The 16,838-nt window shown below is 38.9% G+C and overlaps 1 protein-coding gene across 2 annotated transcripts in view; it reads left to right on the forward strand.

Moving 5' to 3' along the window:
- LOC119489433 (probable phospholipid-transporting ATPase IIA) overlaps window positions 1-16,838 on the forward strand; it is a 45,851-nt gene that overhangs the window by 14,481 nt on the left and 14,532 nt on the right. For both annotated transcript variants that reach the window (XM_037771852.1, XM_037771851.1), the window contains exons 8-18: window positions 1,187-1,267; window positions 1,692-1,767; window positions 2,125-2,201; window positions 3,632-3,792; window positions 3,890-4,032; window positions 4,867-4,979; window positions 6,297-6,506; window positions 11,817-11,978; window positions 12,531-12,623; window positions 12,740-12,823; window positions 14,820-14,990. In XM_037771852.1, coding sequence (XP_037627780.1) covers window positions 1,187-1,267; window positions 1,692-1,767; window positions 2,125-2,201; window positions 3,632-3,792; window positions 3,890-4,032; window positions 4,867-4,979; window positions 6,297-6,506; window positions 11,817-11,978; window positions 12,531-12,623; window positions 12,740-12,823; window positions 14,820-14,990 — 1,371 coding nt within the window. The remainder of the gene's footprint in view (window positions 1-1,186; window positions 1,268-1,691; window positions 1,768-2,124; window positions 2,202-3,631; window positions 3,793-3,889; window positions 4,033-4,866; window positions 4,980-6,296; window positions 6,507-11,816; window positions 11,979-12,530; window positions 12,624-12,739; window positions 12,824-14,819; window positions 14,991-16,838) is intronic.

Genomic DNA, 16,838 nt, shown 5'->3' on the forward strand with positions numbered 1-16,838 from the left:
TTTTTACGTATTAATTTTGATATTTTCCAAAGTGAAAGTACCTAGAAGTGTATGATTCAACTTTCTTCCCATGGTCTAGTGTTAAAAAAGTTAACATAAATCGTAATATCGAATTGCAATACATATTGAATCGGCACCCCAGTATCGTGATAGTAGCGAGTCGGGACATAGGTGTATTGTCCTAGTCCAAGCAATTATTCCAGTTAAACAATTAAAATTATTTGATTCAAATTCAGTTTCTAGTGACACATATTTCTGCCCATAGGTAAGCAGTATGGGCTTTAATTTTGTAATTTTGTAATTATAGATTTTAAAAACTAATGTTTGGAAGCTGGTGTCAGGAAGAAATCCGAGGTGGACAGCATTGCTGTTACTTAATATGCAGTAAAAGGCTAATAATCGCTGCTGTTGGCAAGCTGATATATTGGTCCAGAGCTGAAACAATTAATCATTTAGGCCATCGACAGAAAACTATTTGACAACTATTTTGATAACTGATTATTTGTTTAAGTACATTTTTAAGTCAAAGTGCCCAAGAGAAAGTATCTTTGGGTTTCGGACTATTGGTCAGACGAAACAAGACACATTGAAGATGTTAATTTGAGCTCTGGGAAATTGTGATGGGCATCCTTCACAATTTTCTGACATTTTATGGACCAAATTATTAATTGATTAATTGAAATAATAATCAGCAGATGAATCAATAATAGAAATGACTGTAAGTTGCAGCCCTGGGTCTAACTCCCCCCCTTGATGGCTAATTTTCCCACCTGTCTTGCGTCTGTTGTCACGTGCTCTCCGAGCCGCAGGTGACAGGACATGTTTTGAGAGGAAACTATGAGCCTCAGGATGGACAAGATAGTGAAATTAAAAGAACCGCCGGCGCCAGTGGTCATCATTGTCAAACAAATATATAACGAATATTTTTGTTTTGAATATGTCAAAGCCGTTTGTCTACTATTATAGCCTCGGGCAAAGGTTCTCGATGTGATATGTAAAACCAAAGAGCAAACACTGCTGTTGCATAAACTGTAAAGGACAAATTAATCTGGTGTCCATGTAGGTGATATATATTCTTGGACATAGTTAAATAATGTTTTGTGGTGTGGTTGTGGAAGGTGGTTTGTCATTATTCAATCACTTTTTCCCATCAGTGATCCTAAACCGTGTTTTTGATGTCTCACAGGACCTTCTACAAATCAGATCATATGTATACGCAGAAGAACCAAACATTGATATCCATAACTTCATTGGAACCTTCACCAGGGTGAGTGCTTACGTTACTATTTCTGTTGAACCCTAAGCCCCTTGCAGACATGTACCCCTTTATGTTAATGTGATTTAACATGTCGATCAATCTTGCTTGGTCGGGCCGGGAGATTAAACCTCGTACCGCCACGGTAATAATTTGACCAGCAGTCTCTCTCTGTATTCTCAATTTTCATTTTGTGATGTTAAATAATGAAATAGATTTGAAATGTATCAGCGGATTCACTGGGAGAAGTGGGGGGCGAGTCATACAGCAGCTTCAACGGCAAAATAAATTTTAAATCCTAATCCAAACATTTGTTAGGTGACAGATGGAATAAGCCGGCAATGTTTACAAACGTCTTATAACGAACACAGCGGTTAGTTGACTGTTTTTTGTCTTTGCTCATGATTCTGTATATTTGTCGTCTCAACTGTTACAGGAGGACGGAGATCCCCCAGTCAACGAAAGTCTCAGCATTGAGAACACCCTGTGGGCCAGCACCGTTGTCGCCTCTGGTAAATAACTGCCCTGCAGTGCAGATGTGTTGATAACGCATCTGAATCCCAGACCAGCCTTTGCCGTTAGCACACATAGTTGAACGGTTGCTCTGATGACTGATACGTCACATATTGCTCAATTATAAATAGCTCCGGGGCAACTACCCATAATTGTGTTTCTTCCATAGGAGACTTTAATATATACATAACATTGGGCAATTACCGCAAGTCATAGCATGAAGCCCAAAGGCAAAAGAAATTGAGAAAAAAAGACATCTTGTCAAGATTATAAGTCTGGGAAACATCTTCTTGACATAACTGTGTTTTATGTTGTCCATTTTTTATATTGGCCTCTTTTTCTCTCCCTCACTCCAGGCACAGTGGTGGGAGTGGTGATTTACACAGGCAAGGAGCTGCGCAGTGTCATGAACACCTCCAACCCAAGGCACAAGGTACAGTAGTGTGAACCAGAACCCGAGGACCAACATTTGATCATTTAGCTAGGGTTAGTAATGTTGAGAAACTAGCAAGAGTGCACTAGATTTTAAAAATGATCCAACTGAAATACCCAGCCCAGTGTTGCCAACTCTTTTCCAATGACAGTAATTAGCAGCACTCGCTCCAAAAGTCCCTAAATCTAGAGAGAAAGTCGCCAAGTCGGCAACACTGACTCCCGCACTCCCAGAAAAATGTACATAATGAATGCAAACAATGAACATGGCTATTGTTAGTACTCACAGCTGTCAAGCTAGTAGCTTGTGGAAGACTCTGGTGATGCGCAATGGGCCTCATGCAGCAACGTTCTCTTAAAAATGTTTGTATATTTTCTGTTAATAAAAAATAAAATCTGAGAAGTCAACACTCCAGATGCACCAAACACTCTTAACCATCTATATCTGTTCTTACCCAGATGTGATGAATGATTAATCCCACTTGATCACTAATTGGAGGCGCATGGCAGATTAATTTATTATAAGCATAGGAAACACTCCCTAAACTCTATAAAAGGGCTGGTGCAAATACTCGCCCATGCCCAATTGGAGAGATTCCACCAAAAAACGTCTGTAAGGAGAAGAACTTCAGCAGTAGTGAAATCGAGGTACTGTATAAACCTAAACAAAGTAAACACGTGATTTTCCAACTTGGGATCAATAGACCAATAGTATTACTTTAGCCCAGGAATTTAATAATCCAATCATTACATTTACTCTAAAACATATAATAATATATGTTCTATCCATTTGATTATATGACATTCATGCATTTTAATTTAAAACTTATTTTTTCTTGCGTTGGACAAACAATTTGTGCACTTTGAAAACATGTTTTTTTTCTTATCTTGGTAAGAGTTCTCTCGACCACTCGCACAATTTTCTCTTACCAAAGAGAAGAACACAAATAAGAAAACATTGGGGAATCCCAGAAATCAAAAGGTACTAACAAAAAAAGAACAAATCGTGGATATGAACAAAAATAAGAGGAAAGTTCATATATTGCTTCATGCATGAGGCCCAATGAGTGCACCGCAGAGTGCGCGCAGGCAGGCAGGCAGGTAACTCGTCCAATCCTTTTATTTGGGCCGAATGAAATAATTGGACAGGCTTATTACAGTTCTGCGACAGACACTGTTTTAAAAAAAAAAAAATGATTGCTATCGGGATGTAAAGATAATTCCAACAAATATAACAAGACCTGTTTTTGAAGAATATTACCAACCCTTGCTTTAATAATTAATTGTGAAATGTATTTAACTTTTAATTGATTCTTTGATTTACTTCAACCTACATATTGCACTACTACTACTACTACTACTACTAGTGTACACACCCCATTTGTTTGTACATTAATTTGACTCATAATGTTTGCCTCTGTTGCTCCTCAGGTGGGTTTATTTGACTTGGAAGTGAACTGTTTGACTAAGATCCTGTTTGGGGCCCTCGTGGTGGTGTCACTAGTCATGGTGGCCCTCCAGCACTTCGCTGGCCGTTGGTACCTCCAGATCGTTCGCTTCCTGCTGCTCTTCTCTAACATTGTGCCGATCAGGTGCGACTTCAGTTTTCCTACTTCCAAGTCATCTGCAGTGTTGCATTGTGTGTTACATGTAGGGAGTTAAAACATTTACTGTTTTTATTTGATGTAGTTTGCGTGTCAATCTGGATATGGGAAAGATGGTTTTCAGTTGGATGATTAAAAAAGACTCCAAGATCCCCGGGACGATGGTGAGGGCGAGCACCATACCCGAACAGCTCGGACGCATCTCCTACCTGCTGACTGACAAAACAGGTTAGACTGCAGGAAACGCCAGTGAAAAGCAACACACTGTATATTAAAATAGCCTTGGATGTGTGGCCCAAAAGAATCAGTGAGGCCAGCGTGTGGAGTACTAAAATGAGGAGTTATAGTGCTGAGGATTTGCCTAGGAAGTAACCAGTAGGACAGAGTTAAGTCGTTTCCTTCCCTGGGGGGGTTTTGCTCTGTGGTGGGGTTTCTGCTCCCAGAGACCCTGCTACTTATTGGACCCTTAAATCTTAAAAAAAAAAAAAAAAGTCTCTCATCCATACACACCTTTAGAGCACAAACACCTCCACCAGTGCACTTCCTCAGGCGCGAGGTGTTACACGTCAGATTTACAGCCCCATGCCCAATAAACTGATCAGCCATTTCCCCATCCAGAGCGCGATAAGGCCAGTGGGGTCTGCAGGTCAGGCTAATGTACGCGCGAGGCCCCTGAGGTCTTTTTGATATACTGGCGGAAAATGCTTTTAAAGTGAGTGTGAGGATACAGAGGTTGTGTGTAGTGTTGGAGGAAAGGCTTCTGGCTTCCTTACCATATGTGACGTGCAACCTCTCTTTTAAGTTTGTAAATCCAAACCCGTTAACGGTATGGAAATATTTATACAGATATCAACGCCTTTTTTAATTGTTTTAAATGATATCCATTTAGCATGCAAAATCTGAAACACCGTATCATATTTTGTGCTGTCAATCATAATGCAAAAAGTGTCACATGTAGAACAGGATGCTGAAATTCATCTTGAGTTGAACTCTTTCAATTGTACATTTTTTTTTAGAGGAATTTCACTATTTGAATAACTGTGATGTAATTATCTTTACCAGGAACTCTTACTCAAAATGAAATGGTGTTCAGGCGCCTCCATCTTGGAACTGTGGCATATGGGATGGACTCAATGGACGAAGTACAGAGCCTTGTGTTCAGCGCCTACACGCAGGTAACAAAAACAACAAACATGCAGGAGGCTATGCAAAGAGAAGAAAATGAATGAACTAGGGCTGTCAAAGTTAACGCAATAATAACGTGTTAACGCAAATTCGTTTTAACGCCACTAATTTTTAAAACACATTAACGCAACATGTGATTTTCGGGTTGTAGTGGGCTCAGTTTTAAAGCTAGAGTGAAGATACTGTCGTACTAGCTCGTCTCGAAGGAGGCTAAATAATGCTCCAAACTTTTTTGCTAAATTTTGGCGAGGAAAAACTTGCATGGCCATTTTCAAAGGGGTCCCTTGACCTCTGACCTCAAGATATGTGAATGAAAATGGTTCTATGGGTACCCACGAGTCTCCCCTTTACAGACATGCCCACTTTATGATAATCACATGCAGATTGGGGCAAGTCATAGTCAAGTCAGCACACTGACACACTGACGGCTGTTGTTGCCTGTTGGGCTGCAGTTTGCCATGTTATGATTTGAGCATATTTATGCTAAATGCAGTACCTGTGAGGGTTTCTGGACAATATTTGTCATTGTTTTGTGTTGTTAATTGACTTCTAATAATAAAATCATACATATATTTTCATGTATTATGAACAGATAAAAATGTGCGATTATTCGCGATTAAATATTTGAATCGATTGACAGCCCTAGAATGAACAAATTCTCTCACAACATTTAGAAAACAAAAGACTTAAATTCCAAACTCTTAGGGAAAGGTTACAACAAACAGACATGAGCATTGTTTTCAGGAACATATCGGTTTGTGATTATTGTTTGGTTGAATGCTTCCTGACCTCAGATGACACTCTTTGTCCCCCTTGACATCAGAGGTTAGTGAAGCAGGAAACAGGATTAGCCCACAAGCGAAGCACTGACCGGACTTCTTAAATGACGCTACCATTAACCCCTGGAACGCACGGGCTTCTAAAAATAGCAAGGCCACAATACGAAAGCAAATTGTTCATATTTACTTTACACATCTGGTTATGTTTACAGGCCGCTATCACAGCAATCACTGAAGCTGCTGTTAGTGAAGCATTGAGTTTCTCCGACTAAAACATCTCCAGATAGTAATCTCTTTTTTTAAAATGAGCTTTTTGAAGTGTGTATTGTTGTCTATAGGAGTTCACTTGTTCATGCAGCTTGTTTATTTTGACAATACAGATTATTAGTTCTTCTGGCTACAATAGCTGTCCTCTCTCAGAAAAACCTTGACCGCAATGAAAGATTCTCATTAGAAAAGGTTATAACTCTTTTCACATTCCTGTATGGCCCTCTTATTGATCACAGTCCCTTCTGTAATTGTCTTCAGCCCACCCATGACCTTCAAGCCTCCAGGGTTCAGGCAGCCACCAAGGTCCGCAAGACCATCAGCAGTAGAGTCCACGAGGCTGTGAAGGCCATCGCCCTGGTGCACAACGTGACGCCCGTGTACGAGGCCAACGGCGTGACAGACCAGGCCGAGGCCGAGCAGCATTACGAGGATACATGCAGAGTCTACCAGGCTTCCAGCCCAGATGAGGTACGATGGCCAGCCACACAGAACCACACACATGCTCCTCCAGTTTTAGTGATGCTCATGTTGTTTCTATCAACAGAAGGGTGGACTGAGATGAGCATGTCCTGATATGATGATTTTATAGTACTGATTATCTTCGCTTGAATTCGCACAAAATATTATTGATTTTTAAATCCTCAAATGTATCTTATTAAGAATTGATAAAAAAAAAAAAAAAAAGATCAATAATCCCTCCAAAATACCACATTAAGACACCAAGACCTTGAGGAATACCATAGAAAAATCCATGCTGTGATTTGGTTTCAAAAACCTTTGACATTTGGAAAATTCTGCAAGAATTACATTTTTCAGCGATTGGATGGCGAGCACTTCTGTTCTGGAAACTTCTCAGAAACCCCCTTGTAGTGACTTTTAACAAACAAATACCTAAATATATAAGCCACTGAGGGGTGTACGGGAGAACTTGTCCAGTGCGCTGTGTAACGTTATATCAGTTACATTTATTTACACTTTCACATCTCACCATCATGTTCTTCCCCTGTTTCCATTCAGCGGGATCTAATTCAACAATGTTCATATGGCAAGGCTTGGCTCGGCACGGTCAAAAACTGTTTGGCTCTCCGTCTCACACACCCCTGATCCTAATCAGGAGAGCTTATCTATATGCACTTTCATGTTCATGTTACCCCCTGTGGTCAGTGCTAGAACTGCAGGCTTACATTTATTGTGTCATCCACAGATAAAAGTAAAACAAACAAAAAACTACATTAAGGCTCCAACACCCCTTATTGTCAATATAGCTAGGAAAGCCATCCATCCTCTAACTGAGAAAGTTTGTGAACTGGCCGCCATGTTGAAAACAGTCGAGCCAAAACAAAGCACTGCCCACAAGCCGGAGCAAATTCTCTCATTTTACAGCTAAACAGTACACTAAAATATGTTTCTGAAAACATTTGAGGCAAGAAATAGGCATTACAGTAACAGAATTTAATTCATATTTGATCAGCGCTGCCTAGTTTGACAGTTTAATCAGAGTTTGTGAGTTTCGTGAGCAGTGATTGACAGCTGCTGTAGAGACTCCTCTTCCCTGATTGGTTGGGTTTTTTTGGGCACGGTAGAATCTTGCAAATGCCATTAAAAGCACTAAAAGGAGGCAGAGGAACCAGATTTTTCGGTCTCATGCACTACTGTCAGGATATAGTGACAGTTTGAGCAAATATGACAAAAGAGTCAGAGTTTCTGTTTTTTAGAGAGTAGACTTTTTAACAAGGTAAACTATATAAACTATAAACTATACCAACCTGACTGAATTATTATTATTATTAGAATTATTACTCATAGCAGAGTATTAGCTTTAACATTTTTTCATCATCTAATCATCATATCATATAGCATTTAATTTCAATTTCAATTAAAAAAGAAATAAAAAAAATATTGGGCTGAGAAAACATTCTCAGTTGCTCAGTTCTTAATATATGTGACTGCAAAAAAATTTAACTTTGTGATAAACTCATCATTCAGTTGTTGGAGTGCAGGTCATAAACCGTATTTATATACTGATAGAACTTTTCATACAAGAAATGCAGCTCAAAGTGCTTTACAAAACAAGAAAAAAAAAAAAATCAAACAATTTAAGATATTAAAAAGCCTTTAAAAGAGGAGGGAAGTAAAATAAAAAATCAGTTACAAAAAGAGGGAAATAAAATGAAATAACAAAAACAAGGCAGGGTGGGCTCACTGGATTTATTCATTAGAAATATTTTCAACAACAATAGCTATTAATTTCTCTGCTATTTTTTTTGTGTGTGCATCTTTATAGAAACATGCATGTAGACTCGCACGATTCACATATTTATTATACAAACAGCTGCAGTATATCCATCACATCATATACATATATAAATACACACAGGCAAATACCTACATGTTGATATACATCAACTTGACGTGTTGGGAAATGTACACTTAATCTACTTAAACATAATTTTGTCAAGGACAAACACGGAAGGCTCGACAGGAGAACAGACTTCCGATCTCAAGACGGAGAGTTGTTGGTTCTTGTCAGTAAAAGCCATTATGTTGAGTGTCTTCCCTACTTTCTTACTTGAAGAGGAACGTTCACAAGCCAAAAGGCATTCAGCATTTATGTCCTTGATCAGTATGAATTCTTTGAACATCAGGAAGAGGGCTGCGGAATTCGACTTCGATCCATTTCCTGCGGTGTAAATACGGATTTCCTTAATGTGCTCCCCAGCCCATTGCACTTATGCCCTTTTGAATTTCCTCTTTGATAGCACATTTTAATAGAGCCCGGTACATGTGTTGTGATTGAAGAGCTGTGGTTTATATTGTGGGAAGGACATTGAGCCGTTTTATTGTTTCAGGATAAAAATTGTAACCGTTCTTTTTGAGTTGCTGTGTGTGAAAGTTGCATTATATCAGTTTGATACAATCTAGATTCAGTTTGCTTTCCTACAGCTTTCAGGAAGTCTTAATATAGATCTGGTTTTGGCTGTGAGTGATATGGACACAATGTCAGTAACTGTTGAATGAATGGTTTCTACCAATGCAGTCAAAACTGACAAATTACTACACACCAATCATAATAGTTTTTTTGCACAAGTAATAATAATGAAAAGGATGACTTATATCAGTAGTTCCAAGCCTTTTTCCTTAAGGGACCCCTTTAATATCAATGAGTCAACTGACGACAACTGAGTAAGTGACATGTTTTATGGATATTTCATTTTATATTCAATGCTTAACAATATCAGTACAGAACAACTGATCAACTGTACAATTAACCCAAACAGTGAACGCAATAACTGCAGGAAGTTTGTGTAAAACGAGCGATTTGGAGGAATTTTGAGCAGATTATTTCCTGTGAATATTGCATCAAAGATGAGTTTTCTTGTCATTTTTAGGGAACTTTTAATACAATTCTCTGTATGATATATTTTTTTTAACTATCATTAATACTTATTGGGCTTCTTTTTTGACCCATTCAGTGTTTTCTTCTCCCTGACACTTGGCCATTGTTCTATTAGCTCTTTGGTTGTTTTAACTGTGCACTTTTTAAATACAGGACGAGGCTGTTTAGTAGAGATGGAAGGCTCTGTGATTATAACTTGTGTTCAGGTCTTCAACGTGCCCTTAACCTGTGAGATTTCTTTTTAGTTTATATCTTGAAAAATAATCCAAACTTTAAAAATATCAATTCAATTTGGTTTTCCTCACAGAAATTAATGAAATGCTGAGATATAGGCCAGCTCTATATTTAAAAAAAAATTTGTCTAAAGCCCCGTTTCGACCACAGGAACTTTCCCCCGAATCTAGGAACCTTTTAAGGAACTCTTTGCGTTTCGACTGCAGGGACCAGGGTCTAACTTAAGTTCCTGGGACATTTTCCGGGGCCCTTTTACCGCCAAAAAAGGCCCTGCTTGGGGTAGGTCTTTCTGAAAGTACTGGAACTTTCGGGTGGAGTTTGCAGGGATGACCATCACTGATTGGTCAAACACACACACACACACACACTGTATCGCTTCATTCATAAAACAAGGAAGTACTCTGGCATCGATTTAGGACCATTTCAGGACGAGGGGAGAGCATTTCTCTTTGTTTGATAACATTAAAAGTAAAGTAAGGCTCTGGTTTTAGCTTCCCAACTCATTTTAAAAAAGACAGAGAGAAAAAAAAGAGAAAGAAAAAAATCGCACAAACGAGAGGGAGATTGGTAGAAGAGAGACAGAGAGCGCAGCGTGGTGGTGCTGTGAATGAGAGAAATAAATGTTACTTCCTGATTGTTTCACGGTGGTTACAGTCTAAAGCACAAATAATAACCATCAAACACTCATCAGATTATTACTGTGGAGACAGACGCTCTTAGTTTCATTTTCCTCCTCTGCATTTCATTCATTACATCCAACGTCCATCAGTAAATACTATGCAGCAGTAAATGTCATCACAATACGATAAAACCTAATGTTATTTTTTTTCCAGCATGACTTTTGGATGAAACAAGCGGACACACTGAACTGCAGGCTGAAGATTGTGTTTACGGCTGGGACCACCAGCAGTCCTCTTCCCATGTCCTGTTGCTTTTTCATACGTCAGAGGACTAATTTGCCTCATCTTCGCAGGTCTTTAGACCGCGGTGGAAACGCAGACAATAGTGGGCTGAAGGAACCTTTTAATTGTTTAAAAGTAGTTCTAGGAACTAAAAAGTCTCAGGAACTTTTGGTGGAAACCCAACTTAACACCCCTTAAAATCAAGAAGGCCTCGCGACCCCCACAAAGCTTTGGCAATCCCTAGTGGGGGTCAGGACCCCCAGGTCCGGAACCAGTGACTTATATTATGTGTAATTCACCAAAGAACGTTGATATGTGAATCACTTTCCTTTTCAGCTCATAAGAAACTTGTCAGCCACGCGGTGGTTCTGAGTCAAGCCAACTGCCAACAGTATTATTCAGTCCAGTCAGAAATCTGCAGCCAGAACCAGATGCTGCTATAACAAGATGGTGCTGCTGTGGCAGCCACCAGTCAAAGAGAGCCCCCACACTGAATATTTCTAGACTGTGACTAAGCACAATCCTCATATTTCCCAACCTGGATGACAAACAGTACGGTAGTCAGAGCTTTTGTGACGTTAAAGTGCTCCTGGCCAGGCATTGTCAGACTACGAGGTCATGCATTTCCAAAATAAGGAATTTCGCAAAACCACAAAATCTTTTGTTTTAAAATAACAGTTGGAACGTGGCGATCTCTGTCGTTTTCTCTCATCTGTGTCCATTTGGCCGCTCTGCTATTAGACCTGTCAGAAGATGAATGATGAATGTGATGTGACTTCTGGTCTGGAAGTCATTGGGTATTGTCGTCTCCCCTCTTTTTCTCCCCACACACGTTAACGTTGTATTAATGGATGTCATGACTGTTCTGTCCTTCAGAAAGGAACGAGCAAAAACATTTTTTTCAGTTCAGAAATGGACATTTCCCTAGTAGTTTATCAATCAATAGTGTTGAGTGCTGAAAATGTTTGAGCTATATTGATTAAGACTAAATGGTTACTGTGCTCTCCGGCATCCAAAGTGCCCTTCACTGTTTGTTTTGTAATTCAAGTAATGGGACATCATATTGACAGTCATATTGATAGTCCTTTACCATGAGAACATTAAAAAGCAGTGGTCGCTTTTCTCCCTCGCTGTGTCTACCACAATTATGATTATGTTTTATTATTTGGTAAAGACATCAAATGTTTTTCCTCACATATATTTTAATGACCACCCCCTAACGCCTTTACAACGTGGTGTTGATAGGTGTCGCTGGTGCAGTGGACTGAGAGCGTTGGTCTCACACTGGTGGGAAGAGACCAGTCCTCCATGCAGCTGCGGACCCCTACTGGCCAAATCCTGAACTTCACCATCCTGCAGATATTCCCCTTCACCTACGAGAGCAAGAGGATGGGCATCATCGTGCGAGTGAGTGCCAAGACATGTGATTAATGTTATCTTCTGTTCTGTCAGTTTAAATTGCAGGAGCTATTGTGCATTTTGTGCTTTCTTATGCCCTCCAGAGAAATTCAATTGTCTGACCAATTGCTTAAATATTCTTTCAACTACAATGTAGGTCAGGGCTTGTTGCTGGGAGGGGGATTTGGACGTGACACCGGCTATAACAAGACAAACAAAAGGAAAACAGATTGATAATAAACAACATTATCTGTGAAAAAGCTCACCTCATAACCTCTGACTAAGTCTGATGACTAACTTTATTTATTTTGGCCGGCCTATAGCTCAGGAAGCCTGGGATTTTTCGAACTTTCCTGTGACGATATTCTCAGACCTTTTTTTTTAATCCCCTTGGTGATACAAAAATAAGTTTTGCATTTCTAGGCAACACAAAATCACAGGATAGTGCATGTGCACCTTGGCTCACGTGGGTATGGAGGAATTGTGAGTGAAACACACTGGGATGTTTAATGTAAGATGTATTTTTCTATCCTAGTTATGTCTGAATAAACTGTTTTCCAGGATGAGTCTACAGGAGAGATCACGTTCTACATGAAGGGTGCTGATGTGGTGATGGCGGGCATCGTCCAGTACAACGACTGGCTGGAGGAGGAGGTAGATCGCCTTCTTTTTCACAAGACACGATGAAGATGTAACAACAGTGATTTTATTCCCGTTATAAATAACTCACAGACTTTGTAATCCAGATGTTTGCTGACTCTGTTTTCTAGTGCGGGAACATGGCGAGGGAAGGCCTGAGGGTCCTTGTGGTCTCAAAGAAGTCCCTGACAGAGGAGCAATATCAAGATTTTGAGGTGAGCGCCATCTCATAAGTAGGGTTGTAACGATATGAGAATTTCACGGTACGATAAACATCCTCGAAAATATCACAGTCTGAAATCATCACGGTGTACGGTATTACTCTATTATTTCTATTATTATTAGGACAGTTAACGCGATAATGATGTGTTAACGCAAATTCATTACGCCACTAATTTCTTTAACGCATTAATGCAACTTGCAGTTTTTAGTTTAATAACGATGCAGACTTGCGGTAAATTTTGGCGAGGAAAAACTGGCATGGCCATTGTCAGAGGGATCCCTTGACCTCTGACCTCAAGATATGTGAATGAAAATGGGTTCTATGGATACCCACGAGTCTCCTCTCTACAGACATGCCCACTTTATGATAATCACATGTAGTTTGGGGCACGTCATAGTCAAGTCAGCACACTGACACACTGACAGCTGTTATTGCCTGTTGGCCTTGAGTTTGCCATGTTATCACTCACTCTCATCTTCAACCGCTTCAACAGCTTGTTACTGCCATGTTATGATTTGAGCATATTTTCTATGCTAAATGCAGTACCTGTGAGGGTTTCTGGACAATATCTGTCATTGTTTTGTGCTGTTAATTGATTTCCAATAATAAATATATACATATATTTGCATAAATCAAGCATATTTGTCCACTCCCATGTTGATAAGAGTATTAAATACTTGACAAATCTCCCTTAAGGTACATTTTGAACAGATAAAAAATGTGCGATTAATTGCGATTAACTATGGACAATCATAGCCCTAATTATTATTATTATTAGTAGTAGTAGTAGTAGTAGTAGTAGTAGTATCAGTTACAATGACCCTTAAAGGAACGAGAACAGAATTATAAACTTGTTAAAAAAATAGCATGTAACTACAATATGTTATATAACTAAAGCATGTTGGTTGACATGTTAGCAGCACTATAGCATGTTAAATTAACTACTAGATGAAAAATAAGCTCAGCTGTGAGATTTTAAAATAATGTCCTATGATAATTAACATATACTGTAGGTACGCTACAGCGCAGTCAGGCTGCTCCTGTGTGTATCTTTACCTCACATACTCACTATTGTCAGTTTTTTTCAATACCGTATATAAGCGAATGCACACGGTATGATAACCGTCAACTTTCCTACCACGGTATACCGGTATGCCATTACAACCCTACTCATAAGATGAACACACAGCGATCTGAGGCTTAACTTACACATTTACACTTCGCCTGGCTTGTGTTTAATAAAGCGGTTATATCTGGTAAACCACAGAAATATCAACAGCTTGTTAAATATGCTCAAATTACACTCAGAAATACACACAAATGCAGAATGATGTTCAGCATTTTCTAAATGTCAAAGTGTGAGTAATTAGAGTGACCTTTGACCCCCGTCCCTCCAGTCCATGCACCCCACCCTCCCACGCACACACACCCCACTCATTGTTAGAGCAGGGCAGGGCCGTCTCCCCTGCAGTCTTCAGCCCCAGGCCCGTTTCTGAAGTGTATAATTGTGTGAGCAGAGCTGGTGGGCAGCAGTGAGTCACACACTGAGTCACACACAGAGTTTGTGTTCCTGTATGAGTCACGCTCGAATTGTTTTTGCTTTATCTCACTCGCTAATTGTCTGGAGTTGGAACGCTGGAGATGGGCGTTAACCGATTGATCGTGTCTGCTCTGTATTTCCAGCTTTGTAAAACATGGTAGCTGCACAGCTGCATGCAAGTAAAATACCTGAAAGTTTATAAGAAAACTAGAACTTTGATATCTTATATGGATGTTTCTGTGCATGTTGAATGGTGTGTATTCATGCTGCACACAGTTTAATCTGTGTGTAGGTTGGGGGGAAAAAAATTGAATGTATGCACACTGTGAACGACTTCCACAGCTATTTTCTCATTCTACTCATTGCTGCTTTTCCTTCTTTGGTCTTGCAGCGATTCTGCTTTATTTCTACTAATTTCATCTCTAAATATTCCCCTCCATCTCCCCAGGCGCGGTACGTCCAGGCCAAGCTCAGCGTCCACGACCGCTCTCTGAAGGTGGCAACAGTGATTGAGAGCCTGGAGATGGAGATGGAGCTGCTGTGTCTGACAGGGGTGGAAGACCAGCTCCAGACTGACGTGAGGCCCACCCTGGAGATCCTCCGCAACGCAGGCATCAAGGTCCGGAGGGGGGGCAGACAGACTCATTGCTCACAGTAGCAACAGGCTAAGAAAACAAAACATAGAGACGAGACCAGTACATGTGTTTTTCATATCTACCTACTGTACATGGACAAGCCTCATCCAAGTGCCTCCTTTAAGTAGAAAAAACAAGATTATAATGACTTTGAATGAATTATAAGGACATTTTTAAGTGGTTTTGGTCAGCACCCTTCAGATGGTTGATGTGAAATATTTGGTAACACTTTCTATGACGCCCATGTCTATAATGCTTTATAAACATACATACAATGTGTTAAAATCTGCTTATAGCACTGTATAATGTAGTTATAAGCACTTATAAATATTGTGATATGTATAAATATATGTTATACAATGCTTTATTATAAAAATGATCATAACACATTATAAAACATTTTATAATGACTTATAAGGTCAAGTATCATAATACTTCATAAATGATAGTCACTCACTAACATTTTCTTTTTCAAGGATCATAGTGTTTTATAATTCCCATAGTTGTAATACGTTATAATCTTTTTTTTATAATGCATTATAATCACTGTTATAATGCATTATTATGTGATTAGAAGTTACTTTAAGTGGTCATTGTTTGCTTTAAGTAAAATCAAAATTAATTTTATTATGTTTTGTGTGTTGTTCTTGCATAGATTTAATTACATGTTTCACTTTACTTAAATCAAACAATGACCACTTAAAGTGACTAATAATCACATTATAATGCATTATAACAGTGATTATAATGCATTTAAAAAAAAGATTATAATGTATTACAGCTATGTGACTTATAATAAACTTTGATCCTTGGAAAAGAAAATGTATGAAAAAGATATGAAGTATTATGATACTTGACCTTATAAGTCATTATAAAATGCTTTATACTGTCATGATTATTGTTATAAAGTATTATGGATATTTGTGAGTGCTTATAACTATAATTAAACAGTGCTATTAGCTGATTATAATGCATCGTAAGTATGTTTATAGTGCATTATAGACATGGGCGTCATAGAAAGTGTTACCAAATATTTCACCACATTTTTTTTATTGTAAATTAGCTTTTTTTTTTTTTGCAAGGGAACTAGAAAGCTAATTCAAAGGGTCGGTTCACCCAAAATATGTAAAAACACATGTTCTCACTTGGCTCCAGTGGTATCTAACAGTGCAGGTCCATTTAGTGTTATTTGCTTCCACCCACAGTACAGTGGAGGTGAATGGGATTTCATTTCAGCTGCTTACAGTGTTTAAAAAATAATCAATAGCTGTATCTTCCCAGATAAAATGTTCATTTCCTTTAAGTCTTGATAAACCATAGAACATGCTGCCAACAGTTTTCATAGGGACTATTTCTTCTGTAGAAGTTAGTTGTGTGTTCGGTGGATTATCCAGAGTGAGAGGAGCATTGTTTTTGGAAAGACATATTACTGCAGATTTTTTTTTAATGTAACTTTTTCAGACATTTTTCAGCCAACACTCTGCTATAACATCCAAAACCATCCATTAAGAATCAATCTGAGACAGACTTTGGATACTGTGATGACTTCTGTTTGAAGCACAATGACTACAATAAAGTAAACCGTGTTTGATCGTAAGATAAATTCACAAACTTAAACTTCCAGACTGAGCAGTTTACAGGTTGTTTGAAGTCAGTGATTAGAGTCTTTGATCCCTGGAATTCAGCTGTTGTTAGCTGATTCAACAGACAGATTATGGAAACATTTTGTTTCATGTAGTCACACATTTCAGTGGAATTTCTCTTTAAACTCCTTCGCATCTTAGGAATTTCAAAAATGATCTCTCACTACATGTTTCTCTCTGGTTTCTGTG

The sequence above is a fragment of the Sebastes umbrosus genome, chromosome 6 (assembly GCF_015220745.1).
Source record: "Sebastes umbrosus isolate fSebUmb1 chromosome 6, fSebUmb1.pri, whole genome shotgun sequence".
Lineage (NCBI taxonomy): Eukaryota > Metazoa > Chordata > Actinopteri > Perciformes > Sebastidae > Sebastes > Sebastes umbrosus.